Source organism: Sander vitreus, chromosome 21 (assembly GCF_031162955.1).
Source record: "Sander vitreus isolate 19-12246 chromosome 21, sanVit1, whole genome shotgun sequence".
In the NCBI taxonomy this organism is placed as follows: Eukaryota; Metazoa; Chordata; class Actinopteri; order Perciformes; family Percidae; genus Sander; species Sander vitreus.
Window position 1 is genome coordinate 16,232,201 of NC_135875.1, and position 15,421 is coordinate 16,247,621.

At 42.5% G+C, this 15,421-nt stretch overlaps 1 protein-coding gene across 2 annotated transcripts; it reads left to right on the forward strand.

Moving 5' to 3' along the window:
* The first annotated feature begins 11 nt into the window (after window positions 1-11).
* Window positions 12-8,758, forward strand: tut1 (terminal uridylyl transferase 1, U6 snRNA-specific). 2 transcript variants are annotated; one of them, XM_078279662.1, is made up of 10 exons: window positions 12-204; window positions 493-683; window positions 828-1,031; window positions 1,921-2,035; window positions 2,158-2,285; window positions 2,448-2,674; window positions 2,777-2,886; window positions 6,192-6,314; window positions 6,932-7,024; window positions 7,206-8,758. In XM_078279662.1, the coding sequence occupies exons 1-10, from the start codon at window positions 129-131 to the stop codon at window positions 8,336-8,338; spliced, it is 2,400 nt and encodes a 799-aa protein (XP_078135788.1). In that variant the 5' UTR covers window positions 12-128; the 3' UTR covers window positions 8,339-8,758. The 2 variants fall into 2 exon arrangements, with proteins under 2 accessions (XP_078135788.1, XP_078135789.1); XM_078279663.1 differs by lacking the exon at window positions 12-204 and having other exon boundaries at window positions 593-683; window positions 772-1,031.
* Window positions 8,759-15,421: the final 6,663 nt, after the last annotated feature.

Consider the following 15,421-nt stretch of genomic DNA (forward strand, 5'->3'; position numbering starts at 1 on the left):
ACGGACTGGAACCTAACGCAGAGTCTACGCTGGAGGGAGATTTGAGAAGCGCATGGAGAACGGTCGGCCGTAAACTTGGCTGACGACTTTAGTGGTTGCTTTATCGTTATAATTTACTTTTTGCAATCATGGAAGCAGACAGTGACATAAAAACGACACCGAGAGGGTTTCAGTGCACTCTGTGCAATGTCAATTTACCAAACCGTAAGTAACGTAACGTTAAGCTAACTTCTATTGAGGTTTCCAGTTGGCCTTTTTTGACAGCCATTCGTTACTTTTTTATGCAGGTTGCTAACATTACCGGACTGAAAAAAACCGTTAACTTTAATCTAAGAAGCTGATGTCAATGCCATGCATTATTAGAACAGCTAGCTAATGTCACTAAGGTTATACTAGCTAACGTTAGTTTGTTTAAGTGTATTACATACATTTATTATTTGTTAGCTTTTTATTAGTAAGTTTAGTTATTGCTCGTATTTTTATTTTCTCCAGTGCCAAGCTTGGATCAGCATGTCAAAGGGCGGAAACACCAAACATTGAGCACGGTGCGGGCTACCAGGAAGATCCAGGAGCAGCGCAGTGTGTTTGTCAGTGGCATCAAGCCTGACATCTCTCAGGCTGACGTAGCTGAGTACTTCCAGCAGTTTGGGGCAGTCTCAGATATTATCATGGATAAAGACAGGGTGAGTCAGTGGTTCACAATGAGATGCAGGCAGCTCATTTTAAATGATGTCTCATAACCAAGAGCGCTGACTGTCACTTTCTCTGCAGCATATGGAAAGTGACTGATGAACCCCAATGTGACTGTGATGTGTGTGCACTCACAGGGTGTGTACGCCATCGTGCAGTTCAACGAGACCGACAGCATACAGGCGGCCCTGTCCTGTGTTGAGCATCAGATGAAAGGCTTGAAGCTGCGTGTCAAACCCCGGGAAAAGAAGGATTTCAAGTTGATTCCCAAGAAGAACAACTCCCAGAACCTCCAACAAGCTCTCGACCGTCTCAAACCTCAGCTGTGTCAGTTGTTGTCTGTAAGCATCCTGTCAAATTTAAAGTCTGGCTTATGCCAATAGGAGTGGGGGTCTGTAAGGGTGGCAGGAGCGTTACAGCCTATAGGGGCTGCTAGTGGGGCCTTTAGATCCTTGAGACTTAAGTTTAGTTCCTTACTACAGTATATCTTGTATATTACTCTCGCATTGCCAGACCTTCCTCCACACTCCGCGCTGCGGAGGAGGGTCTGGCTAGTCCACACATCACAGGATGGGAGAAAAACATGCTCTTGTTTATTGGCATTTTTTTTAAACCAATCACAATCGTCATGGGCGGCGCCTCTGCAAAATAGCCTCGGGAAGGAACTTGTTTGGGTGGAATGTGTACATTCAAAGGTTGTTTTAGTTGTGCAACAGAAAACTCAGATTGGACAGATAGTCCAGCTAGCTGTCTGGATTTACCCTGCAGAGATCTGAGGAGCAGTTAACCATAGTCCACAGAAATCCACCGGAGTTTAAAATTTCAACACAAAGACAGTGGAAGGTAACGGTCATCCGGCCTGAAATTCGGCGGAATTTCCAGCGGCAACGGAGCGATCTCGGAAGTGGAACATCGAGGATATAGACTACTTGTATATTAACCATAAAATAATGGTGTGTGTGTGTATATGATGTAGATATATATATATATAGTGTATATATATATATGTGTATATATATATATATACATATATGTATGTATATATATATATATATATATGTGTATGTATATATATGTGTGTATGTACAATTTATACTACACTGACTAAATGCATTACATATTAGTGTTTTTGGCACATTGCTTTTGAAATTGGTGCACAAAAAACCTGATATTTTTGTTGTTTATTTATTGAACAAAGCGACTGTGTCGTTGTCCTTTGATCTCTGGCAGGTGGATGCCCAGATGCAGTACGTCGTAGAGCGATTTCAGCTGGGAGAAAACGAAAAGAAGGCCCGAGGGTTGCTGGTTCAACTCCTGCAAGAGGTTTTCGTGGAGTTTTTTCCAGGTGACTTTTTCTAAACGTGCATTTTTTAAAAAAAATCTGGTGTTGTTCAGGGACAAATGTGCAAACGGTTGTGGTAGACTGGCTCTCTCACGTTTTTAACACTATGCTTGGATTGGTTGCAGAAAGCCAGATTCAGCCATTTGGTTCATCTGTCAACACTTTCGGCATCCACTCCTGCGACTTGGACCTGTTCTTGGACCTGGAAAACACCAAAGTGTTCCAGTCGCGTGCCAAGTCCACCACAGAGCAGGTCTGACTTTTTTTTTTTTTTACATATACAATAGTTGGTGCCAAGTGCATTCTTTACCTGTGTTGGCATCAAAAATAAGGTTCTGGATCCACACAATTTATAGGCAAAATATAAAATTCTGTAACTTCATAGGGATACTGCTGTGTCTCTCTCTCTCTTCAGGCAGGGGAGGGTATGTCAGACGATGGCCGCTCCGAGGACTCCATCCTGTCTGATATTGACCTGTCCACTGCCTCTCCGGCCGAGGTCCTGGACCTTGTAGCTGCAATCCTTAGACGCTGCGTCCCCAGCGTTCACAAAGTCCAAGTGGTCAGCAGCGCTCGCCTCCCCGTAGTCAAGTTCCATCACCGCGAGCTTAACCTGCAGGGGGACATCACCATTAACAACAAGTCAGCCGACAATTCTTGACTGTGAGAAATGTTTTTTTATCTTGTACAGTGTGCAGAATTATAGTGTGCTTTTCTTTTCTCCTATCCTGTATCTCTCACTAGACTAGCAGTAAGGAACACCCGCTTCCTCCAGCTGTGCTCAGGGATGGAGGACAGGCTGAGGCCTCTGGCGTACACCATCCGCTACTGGGCCAAGCAGAAGCAGCTGGCTGGTAAGATTTAAAAAACACCTAAACCTCCTGCACCAATTCCAACCAACGTTTTTTTTTTTTTGTTTATACCTTCAAGATTAGTGTGTTGTAGTCATCTGTGCATTTAGGTTGTCATTTTATTTTTTGGTCAGCAGATGTCAGTATAACTCCACTTGTCCCTTATCTTGTTGGGATCTGACACACTGATTTGCGATGCCTTTTAGGGTCTTGGTATGGAAGCTGTGGTCAAAGAAAAATATGGCACAAACACAGCTCTGTTTGTGTTGTAATACTACAGGCTATGTCCCCAGATATAGAATCAAATCTTAATCAAAATGTTTTTCACTTGAAGAGCACACTAATTACCTTTTTACTCCTGGGGCATATCATCTTTATTTCCTTTGATGAACCGTAGCCCCTGAGCTGCTGGTGCAGCTTTTAACAAGGCACTTGTGCTGAGTGATTAGCAGAGCATGATGGGATCGGTTGCATGTTGGGCTGCTGTTGTAAACCATACGTTTCGAATTGATTGCATACAGTAGATCTGTGATGCCAGGTGCCGAAAAGAAATAAGGGAAAAAAAGTAAAAGGAAAAACTGGCTTTCTAACTTCAAATTAAAGGTGCAATATGTAATACTCACAGCTTGTGTTTAAAATAGTTAGTGCAGTGCAAATTTAAAATACTGGGGAGAGTTGTCTCCCCCGCCCCGTCCTCCCCAGACTCAAAGTTCACAGAGGTTGCCAAGGCTGAGACCGCAGTATCCACAACAATGTTGCTAGACGCTTGTTTCACATAGCCAGACATTACTTCACAGCACAGCAGGGTAGCTAATGTTAGATGCTGGCTATATTGACAGTCATAGAAGCCCGTGCTCATGCTGAGCTCTGTACCCAACTGACAGACACACTTTTTCGGCTTAGAATTACCATAGCAACCGCTAAAAACACAACAACCTTGCTGTCCTCTCCACCCGACGGACAGAAACACTTCCTAGGCTTAGAACTACGGTAGGAACCGCTAAAAATACTACTACCTTGCCGTCCTCTCCACCCGACTGAACACACTTTATTGGCTTAGAATTACGGCAACAATCGCTAAACACACTGCAAACTCACGGTCCTCTCTTCCCAATTTACAGCCCGCCCTTTCTTGGCTTAAAATAACTCACCGTTGTCGGCTACGGCCGCTGAACAGGCTAACGTTACACGTTGTAAACAGCTTGCCTGGTACTTCGTTAGCAGGGTTAGCATGGTTAGCATGGCGGCGTTAGCCAGGACCAGTCGGGATCACTTTACTGGCTGTGTCTCAATTTATTTTTGCGAGTAACCAACTCGGGTACTTTAGCTATATAATTCAATGTGAATACACAAATGTTGAAAGGACATAAAATGCCCGTCCCTTGTAGCCGTGATAAATTAGCCTGAAGCTAAAGCTTACCCGTTCAGGAAGAAATTAGCCAACTCGGCATCCTTTTGGGCTCTAAGCTGTCTCCATCTTTCAAATACATCTCCAATATTTACCCGGGGTTTGTAACGTCTCTGGTCACGCTACTGTTAGAAACATGGCGTTTTTTTTTTTTTTATGTTGGGTAGAATCTATCTCCGTTGATCCCGTTCGTTTGTTTGCTGCTTTCATGGCTGTACTAACGTTAGAGCTGTAGCGCGCTGGGTTTACGTTTTTACAGGTATATCTGGCAACCCTGGCCATGCTGTCAAACTGGGCAGTTGATAACAACACACAGGCCAAAACACAAACAGAAATTCCGTCACGGAACGGAAATTTCAAAAGGAGAAAAAATACTGGCATTAGCATTATTGTCAGAAAAGATAGTATTTCAACTTAGCATGTTTCCTTAATATCTGATGACGCATTGGGGTCATTTTTGGATGTATTACAGTAAATATATTACATATTGGCCCTTCAAAGAACTGAGTCTGCAACTATATGAATCTGGGCTGTTTACAATACAGGTTACACTATCCATCCTAACATGTAAGCAAACCGGTTACAGGTAAACCATTTTTGTAGCATAAACCCAACAGAACTTGAGGAGAACCAAACTGTTTGATGCTTAAACCAAAAGAAAGGCGTTTAAAAGACATTTTTTCATTGTAGTGAAATTGCTACTGTTTGGATTTGTGTCACACAAGTGTGTACTGTTTACTGTTGCTTTTTCAATAAATGTTTGCAACAAATGTGTCTGGCTGTACGTAGTTGAAACAATTACATCAAAGTATATGAAGAATTAATTAGCGAAAAAAACAGTAAAGCCCATTTTAATTGAATAAACCAATAACAGGAAATTTAATTGATTTTCCTTTTGAGAAAACATGATTTTTGAAAATTAAAAAATAAATCGGTAACCGTAATAACCTTTATTTGTGTAGCACTTTTGAAAACAAAGTCCTTAAAAGTACAAAATGTGAAAACCAATCATAGAAACGCACATCTTAGCAAGAAATGCATAATACTCTCAGAAAACTCTTAATATCATGATGCTCTCTTGGGGATATTGCTCATTTTGGTGTCCTGCTTAGTTATGAGGCGTTTGTGGCGGACATCCATTCCCTGTTTTGGAAAACTCTTGCTCTCACGCGTGGTATTACGTCATTTCACGTGTCACTTCTCGCATGTGTTTTCGTGACAAAACTTGGTTTGGAGAGATCAGATGGATTCACCGGGGATTCCTCCTGGTGAAAGATCTGGTAGCTGGTCCCTCCCTGTCGCCGGTCAGTCCTGTAGTGTGAAAACCACGACTTTAAAACTCCAGATTAGAAAACGGCAGGTTGTGTGAACAGTACGGCGAACTGATGACTTTAAAAATCTTGTAGTGGGAACTTAGCTTAAAGATGCAGTAGGTAAGCCTTATAAAACTAACTTGTTGTCATATTTCCTGAAACTGAACCTGTGTTCCAGTAGAACACCTACAGCCGGTAGTGCGATTTGCAAAAATCCACAGCTCCCTGTTCATATGCACCAATCAGGTCCGGGGGGGTGTCTAACTGCATGTCAATCACTGCTCATGCACACGCATTCATTCTCCCTTGTAGGGGGAGGGGCTTAGGAGACCGTTTTGGGCTTCAGCAGAAAGGGGGGAGGGACTGAGAAGTTATCGAAGTTCACATTTTTTGGCTAAGTCCTGGATCTTCACAATCCTACCTACAGCACCTTTTTTAAGGAACAAAATAACCAAATCCATTCCACAAAAGCCCATCCACACATTTACACAGATGTTAATGCTTTTATCTTTTATCTTGTTACACTAATCTAAGTTTCATCCTTTTAACTATTAACAATACAATCACGTTTTCATTGTGACCTGTAGGTAATCCCAGTGGTGCCGGTCCGCTGCTCAACAACTACGCTCTGACACTGCTGATCATCTTCTTCCTGCAAAACTGCGAGCCTCCTGTCCTCCCCACAGTGGACCAGCTCAAAGACATGGCCTGTAAGTGCTGCACGGCTCCTCAGTGGGTCTCATGCAACGTCTTTGTGTTCTCATCTGACACCTCTCTTACTTTTCCTGTGACGTTTGCTGGAGCGTTCCAAGTCAGATTCACCAAACTCTCAACTACACAGATAGCTCGTTTTAACCTGATAAATGCCACCTGTTCATGAGGAGGGGCATGTTTTGAGAAATGTTGTCATTGTCATCACCGGTGTTTTTTTTTTTTCTTCCACTGTGGAGAGAGGCAGTCAGCTGTCCGTCAGTCGTGTGACAGGTCTGTTGGAAACAATCTGCTTTCCAGTTGATGTGTTATTGTGAAAATAGATGCAAGCAAATTTGGACAGCAAATGACTTGCACGCGATCTGTTGATGTATGGGGATGTTTGGATAAAATTAGTCTGTGATTTCCGTATCTCTTTATTTCAATGTTCCAAATATTTGACTTCATATAATAAGGATTTTTTTCTAGACAGGTTGAAGTGCTTTAATATTGGAGATGATTTAGTCCCATTCAATGGGAAAGCTAATTTGTTTGTTTTGCTGTCATTTCAATGATGCTATTTGTTAACCTGTGTGCATGTATTAATTGTTGTGCATTGTTGTTAACCTCTTTGCAGGTGAGGAGGAAGAGTGTGTGATTGAGGGCTGGAACTGCACCTTCCCTAGTCAGCCTATTGCTGTGCCCCCCAGCAGGAATACACAGGACCTCTGTAAGTGAGAGTAATGTGATTGCGTGATTTGTTAGACAGCGTTTCCTGCAACGTTTTTATATAACCTTCATTAATTCAAAATACAACCTCAATCTCATCTTACCTCCTAAATACAATGCCGACATCACCACTACAGACCCTAAATGTCACTCTTGATGTACATGTTTGTCTTCTTTTCTAGGCACCCTGCTCTTTGGCTTCTTCTCCTTCTACGCAAAGTTTGATTTTGCTAGTAGTGTCCTATCTGCCAGGAAGGGACGTGCACTCCCAATCACTGACTTTCTCAGCAAGAATAAAGAGGAGGAGGTCATGCAAGAGGAAAAACCCGCCAAGACCCAACCCCCCGGTCCCAAACTGGGCCCCCTAAATCTCTTAGACCCCTTTGATCTCTCCCACAACGTAGCTGGAAACCTGAATGAGCGCTCTCAGCGCAGCTTTCAGAGGGAGTGCCAGGAGGCTGACAAGTACTGCCGCAGCCTGCAGTACCAGCGCAAATCTACCAAGGGGAAATCATGGGGGCTGGTGCGCTTATTCACCCCCCACGGGGAGGTTCCGCAGGCCAAAACGGAGCAGCCGACCATCAGCATCCCCTTCAAATCGGCGTCGCTCCCTGAAGTGCTGCGCAATCAGCTGCACATGGCGGGGGAAGGTTTCCGGCTGCTGTGGTTTCAGAAGGTTTGCGTTGCTGTGGAGGGAGTCTTCCAAAGAGTTCTCAGGTGTCACTTTACTCGCTCCCCAGACGCCGCGTTTGGCGAGGATTCAGTTGTCGTTGCTATGGAAATGGAAACCACGTCAGCTTCCCTCAACACGTCAATAAATGACAGCTGTGACAGTGTTGAATCCCAAAACGAAGCCAGCCCTCTGGGTACGGCTGCGCTCGGTGCCAAGAGGCGGCTATCTTCTGGCAGCGATGCTTCTGTGTCTCCTCAAGGCAAAAAGCCAAGACTGGCAAAAAGAGGCAAGCCTGAATTGCCTCACTGGATCTGTCTGCAAAAGCACACGGTGTGGGCTGGCAGGAGGAAAGTGAGAAGGGAACTGATCAAAGATACAGACCTGAGGCCAGAGGGCAGCTGTATGGAGCTGGAGTCCCGGGTCACAGCGCACATCATTGAAAAAGAGCCGGAGCTCAAGGAGCCCCTGGAGTTCAAGGTCCAGCCCCAGATGGTGGGTGGGACAGAAAGCACAAAGGTAGTGCTCAAGTTGGAGCCAGCCAGTGACAAGACAGGAGTTTTTCACGACTTCTTTCATTTCCTGGAAGCCTTCTTACCTAAGATGGTAGAGACACTGCTCGAGAAAGACATTGCTAGTGCTTAAATGGGACCCATTTGAAATACGTCTCCATTTAAATCTAAGGATTTTGGGTGTACTTTGTTCTGTTTTCTACATCCAAGAGGCCATTACTGCTACTTGTATTAACCATTTAGAATGGGACATGAAAGAGCATAACGTTTTGCTTTATGTTGACCAGACATCAATTTATTATATTTGTAAATGTGGGCTTTGTCAGAATGTCAGGTTTGTCATTTTTTCATGTATATTTCTAGTTTTTATTTGTTTCATTATAAGATTTCTTGATTAAGCCCTACTTTTATGTTTTGGACATGTCTTGGTTTTAGTACATTTCTGTTTAAAATAAGGCTCTTAAATGAAGAAAGGGAAACTTAAGTGGCAGATAATTGATCTACACGCCATCTGATGTTGTCTTCAAATGAATAAAGCATTTGTAAAACACCACCTCCTCTACACAGTTGCTGTGATTAGTCAGGACCGTGTGTACATTTACTTTGCCTTCACGCACATTTTATTTTTATTTGTATAAAGAATCTGTAATTGTACTGTTCTTTGTGGACTGCCAGAAAGGGGCCATTGAGTGGAGCTTTTATCCAGTCAGGTCTTTGCTCATATGCCTGAGACAGATGAGAGTAATTACTCAGCCAGGCAGACTGCTTTATTACAGCAGGACAAGCAGCAGCTGAGGGATACACAGAGCTCCCATGCACTGATTAACATCATTCATCTCACTCTTAAAGGGAACTGCACATGGCCAGCAGGTTAGACAGGCCGCGGAGGATGGAGATGGCTGTAATGATTAAGATGTTTGAGACCGCTTACCACATCTTAATCTGATGCTGGTTGGCATAACTAATAGGATATTTGTTATGACTGTGAAATAAAAGATAAAACTGGTATATGTCCCAAGGACTCAATCAGTTGAGGTCTAGCAGAAATCACAATCTTTATCTGGTAAAAAAAAAATAGAATAAAACTGACTGCTCCAATGATAACTACCAAACGAGCGAAAATATTACTTGTGGTTAATTTTTTATTATTAGAAAGGCAAGTCTTGCATTATCACAACACTTGAATATCGTCAAAGTCTTGCAGCATGACTCTGGGGATAGTAATGCTGGTCTTTGGTTCAGGCTGAAATATCTCAACTCTTTGATGGATCGCCGTTCAATTTTGTACAGGCATTCATGGTCCCTGGAGGATGGATCCTAATGACTTTTGAAACTTCCCTGATTTTCTTTTGAGTGCCACAAGCAGGTCAACGTTTTCATTTTAATATCTGTACATCTACTAAATGGACAGATCATGGTTCCAAGAGGATGGATTCTAATAAATTTGGTGATCCTGATGACTTTTCCTCTAGCACCACCATGACCTTTACATTTGTGGTTTTGAGACAAATGTCTCAGCATCTATTCAGTGGATTGTTTGTTTGCACATTTGCTTGTTTATTTCTCTTTTGTGCATATTTATCACTTGAACATTAGCTATTTTCTTTCATTGACACTCCAGGCTCCACCAATGTCACCATCCCTTGTATTTTCAAAGGTGCTCCTGATATATGGCCTTTCACACACACACACACACACACACACACACACACACACACACACACCTCTAAGCCAGAGAATCAAAGTGATTGATATCAACACTGGGGTGTGTGTTTGATGTTGGCCTTAAACAAGAAAACAAGCCTTTACTTGTTACAAGCTGTTTTCCTCGAGTTTCTCTTCATCAAATAAAGATTATTTTTTGGGGGCATTTTCGGCCTTTATTTTTACAGGACAGCTGAAGACATGAAAGGGGAGAGAGAGGGGGGAATGAAATGCAGCAAAGGGCCGCAGGTCGGAGTCGATCCCGGGCCCGCTGCATCGAGGAGTAAACCTCTATATATGTGCGCCTGCTCTACCAACTGAGCCCCCCTTCATCAAATAAAGCAAGAGAGCAACGTGTCCTGGAAAACGATGAGAAATGGTTTAATTGGGTATTGGTGACCAACCAGTTCAGTTACATGTAGCTAATTTTCTGTAATGGCTTCAAGAATAGATTCCGGTGGGCATTTGTATGTGCACTGCCTCTGTCGGACCGTGGAGCCTATTCGTTATTTGGAGTTCTCCAGAAATGAGAGAAAAAACAATTTGGTGTCCGTTGGGAAGAGATCCTCAACCCCCCTGAGACCTGAAATCTCCACACCCTGCGGCCAATATCAGCTTGTGCTCAATCCTCTGTGACGCATGAATACTCCCACATCGAGTGTGGCATCATCTTGTTTTGTCTTGATGCTGTAAGTTTACGACATACTGTATATCTAGTCATCAACCATTCTGCATGATCTGATGCCCAGAGGGGCAAGTGAGTAAGACATTGACTTTATCTTGCCATTGCAGATTTAAGGAGGGTATCATTTTTGATACATAAATAGCCCACTCGATCCCTAATTTGTAGTAGCGGCTTTGAAAGCATGCTCTGAATCAAATCATTGACCTTCACCGAGCCCTCTGTTACCTGTCTGGCCATCCGTCAGAATTACCTGAAGCTGCCATTGCCAGCTCACTGATAAACACATCAGTCGGTGGGATATTGCTGTAATTGGTCGGCTCTGCTTTCCAGAAAAGGCAAGTGATCCTCCTTTGGTAGTGGCAGCCATCAACCCCCCTATTTTGTCTCCTGAGCTGTGCAAACAGACCTGGCTGCCTGAAAAGCACTTTGTTCATATTAGTGGCTCCCCCTGGAGATAAGGATAAAAAAAACGCAAAATCATTTCCCTCCTTTCTGTCTGTGATGGCAGGAAGGAGTCAGGCATTCTCCGGGGAGATTGCTCTTACACCAAAATTGACTTTTGTTAGCGCGTGTGTGTGTAATCTTCCTTTCGTCATGCAAATGGAAATTGTGATGACAGGTTCAGCTTTAAGAAGCTGAGAACTTTTAGAGCTCCATTTGAGGAGTACAGGTAGATTCCTACAGTACAGGAAGTAGATTTCAAACATCATGATTTGGTCAACTTATCAGCAAAAATATTTCTATGTTTTTTCTCTCAAAGTCACAGACATCATTAGCACCAGCATCAGTTGGAAAAGTTGGTAAAAAAAACAAAAGTGAGCAAGATGAGAGAAGAAGTTTTGAAACTGGTCCTACGGGTGCTATTATCTTGGCCTTGATGGCAACACAAACACTTCTCCCCTCTGTTGGGGCCCAAACGGCTCTTCAGAAGTGCATTAGCTGCGGCTTATTGAACTGTGAAAACTTTAACTGTCTGCCCTTTTCCCTTATCTGGGGGCTGTTACATTTCCAGCGTTTACCTACAAACACTGGAGCGAGCTAATGAGTTTGTCTTGTGCATCTTGTTGTTTCTTGTCATTGACTTTTACAACCCGTAGAGTGAACGCAGAGAGGTTGATTACTGGAGTAGAATTAACTAAATGTTCAGGATGGCCACCGTTATCTGTGGGAAATGGATGATTACAATAGAGGGGATCACTTTCCTTGAATGGGAGATGATTTATTCATTATTTAATTACTTGTAGCTATTCTCATAATCATCAGATTGTTAAAAGCCATGATTTTCAAATTTAGGTCCCACTTTGCTATTTTGCATCAATTTGGACGTCATTGGGTGTAAAAACAAACTGCGGCACGCTAATTGTCCCTCAATATCAGTTGAAATTATGGTACAATAATTGCTCAGAAACGATCAGCGCAATCAATGTGTAATACCACAATCCACTTACAGCCTTTATAGCATGGTTATATACACTTTAACTGCTTGTTTATTGTCAACAGCGTCAGCAGCAGCTCTACAGAGGCCGTCAGTGGTGATTCATGCCCAAATCAAGTTGTGTTTTTGACAAGGGTTTAGGGACAGACAGCGGTAAAACCATTGCCTTTTTACAACTATATAAACAACACAGGAGAGGGGTTGTCATGACTTCCCCAGGGAGCCCAGTAGGAAAACATGTAGTGTGCCGTTTCTTTGATCATCCATGATACGTGGCTGATGGAGCTGTAAATAAAGCATTTATTTCAGGTTCACGTCTGGCATTAAATCAGCTGCACATCTCTATCCTGACATAAGAGACAGAGGCAGGAACCCCTCAACGTGTGCACATTAAAAAGACATCACTGCACCTGAACTGTTGGATAAGGGACGACTTCTGGCGGCATGAAATGAACAGCAGACCGTGAAGATCCAAGATAAACAGGAGCTGCTGCAATGGTTATAAATGTGACCGATTACGTTAGACTCATCCTCAGCACTTGAACACTGAAAGGTACTTATGTACACAATTGTCTCACGGTATATCTACGATCGTCATCGGCTCGTACACCCACCCTTAAAGTCTCTGTGGCGATCACATAAGGGTTAATGAAAAGTGATATTTGATCCAGCAACACCTCGATGAATCATTTAATTCTATCACAAAAGGATAACTGCAGTGATAATGATTCCCTAAAGCATGCTGACGCTATGACAATGTGAGTGTGTGTAGATGCTGTGGCCTATGACCTCTACCTCCAGACCACATTCATGGCTTATCACTGTTAATAATGCATGCAGGGAGTAATGAGTGCATAGAGGGCCAAAGGGGAGATGATTAGATAAGTTAGGCTACATCATCATTCCTGGATGAGATACATTTCATATTAATGAATTAACACTAATGAATTGACATTTACAGAAAGTGAAACCATGTCTATATTTAAGAATGTAACTTTGGTGGCTGCACAAACACTTTCTATCCCATATCTTCAGTCCCTGACAAAAGTTATTAAAACTTATCTAAGTTGTAGGAACAACAAATAATAACTTGACTTGTAGTTGATCAATTGGAATCAGAAATGGCTTATATGAAAGGCAAAGGCTTCTGGGTTATGCTTATTATACCAAAATAAAGTCTTGTATCATTCATTGAGTTTTATCATTGAATTAGGACAGAAAGGTCAGATTTGTCTTGGACAAAAGTCTTGTCGCATACAGAAATACAGCAATGTACGGTAGAAATTATACTTTATTTTGAATACATAAACATGCTACATTAACATCGGAGCATAAAGTCATGGTGCCTTGGGAAAAAGAATGAATACCGTGTATGACTCCCATGAGCTTGGAGGACTACATCCAAACGTCTCGGCAATGACTCAAATACCGTAACTTATTGATGAAGTCATCTGGAATAGAAGAGAAAGCAGTCTTGCAGGACTCCCAGAGTTCATCAAAATTCTTTGGTTTCATCTTCCAAGCCTCCTCCTTCACCTTACCCCAGACATGCTCAATAATGTTCATGTCTGGTGACTGGGCTGGCCAATCCTGGAACACCTTAACCGTCTTCGCTTTCAGGAACTTTGATGTGGAGGCTGAAGTATGACAAGGAGCGCCATCCTGCTGAAGGCTTTGCCCTCTCTTGTGGTTTGGAATGTAATGGGCAGCAAGAATTTGTTCAAACTGCAGGCTGTTGATGTTGCCATCCACTCTGCAGATCTCTCGCACACCCCCATACTGGATGTAACCCCAAACCATGATTTTTCCTCCACCAAACTTGACTGTTTTCTGGGTGAATCTTGGGTCCATGCGGATTCCAACAGGTCTTCTGCAGTATTTGTGGCGATTGGGATGCAGTTAAATGGATGATTCATCAGAAAAATCAACCTTATGCCACTTTTCCACTGTCCATCCTTTCACCAAGCTGTGGGCCTTTGCAAATCCAACACGATTTTGTAGTCGTCTTCTGTTTAATGCTGGTTTGTGAGCGCTAATTCGGTCATGGAGACCACTGCGAGAATTCGACAAACTGTACTTATAGATATAGGGGTTTCTGGTGACCAGTTCTCATGTAGCTCTGCTTCAGGTAAAAAAGGGCTGGCCCTAGACTGTCGAAGCAACAAATGGTCCTCTCGAACAGTTGTCTTACGGGGTCTGCCTGACCTGGGCTTGTCATGAACTTCACCAGTTTCTTCAAATCTTTTTGTTATCCTCTCCACTTGACGTTTGGATACATTGAAGATGTCTGTCACCTCAGCAGCAGACTTGGTCTTCAGGCTCTTGATGATCAGCACTTTGGTCTGTGGTTGAATCTTTGGAATGTTGTGAAAGGTCAGGTTGCACTTCACATGATGGTCTGGTGTGCTGGAGTTCTTTTTATACACACCTGGGATGTGTTAATTACAGTATTTGTCACAGGTGAAGCTCTAATCTGTGATTGGTTAAATCATTTAAAGCCACGACAAGACTTTTGTCCAAGACCTTTCTGTTCTAATTCAATGATAAAACTCAATGAATGATACAAAACTTTATTTTGGTATAATAAGCAGCCTTTGCCTTTCATATAAGCCATTTCTGATTCCAATTGATCAACTGCAAGTCAAGTTATTATTTGTTGTTCCTACATCTTAAATAAGCGACAAGACTTTTGTCAGGGACTGTAGATGAATGTGTTTGTTCATTAACTACCCATGCACAGAATGCATCGAAGTCAACAAGACAATCGTATGGCTGTGCACTGCAAGAAATTCGCCCTAATTAATAATAAAGAACAACCAATTAATTGACCTAGTTTTAATGGTGCCATCACTGAAAATACCATATAGCACTCAGCAGTTTATATTTTTGTAGAATTAAAGAGGAAAGCTCACTGATTTCTTAGTCAACCTTAACTCACTCCTGTGACATAGAGCTATACATTATATAATTAACAAATATCAAGTTAATATTGTGTGTTAAATTATCTTTAACTGACAAAGTTGTCTAACTTAAAAAGATATATCCATCCATCACTCATTCTGTTCAACAGTTGGCAACAGACAGAATGAGTGATGGATGGATAGAGAGGCTACATCTGTTTGACCGAAGAATGTTTTCTGTGTTGTTAAGCATGTTGGAGGTTAACAGGGTCAGTCATCCCATAAGTTTCTAAAGTGCTGTGCAGGCCATTATTTCAAGTGTGAAGGGCCATTTGCGTTATGTTCTGGTTGCTGATGTTTGTCTGCTAAGAGACAGGACTTCGGTGCAGGCGAGTACAGGTTTGTGTCTTTTGCAACAAGCCTTCAGGATTGACATATTGATAGGAAGCATATAGACCAGGTCACACAATAAGCCAGTAAACAGTTCAAAAA

Excerpts from the sequence above, each read along its gene's own strand:
- tut1 (XM_078279662.1), top strand. The coding sequence starts at position 129 with ATGGAAGCAGACAGTGACATAAAAACGACACCGAGAGGGTTTCAGTGC. Across the intron at positions 684-827 it reads TTATCATGGATAAAGACAGG|GGTGTGTACGCCATCGTGCA; the intron begins GTGAGTCAGTGG and ends GTGCACTCACAG. Across the intron at positions 2,887-6,191 it reads CAAGCAGAAGCAGCTGGCTG|GTAATCCCAGTGGTGCCGGT; the intron begins GTAAGATTTAAA and ends TGTGACCTGTAG.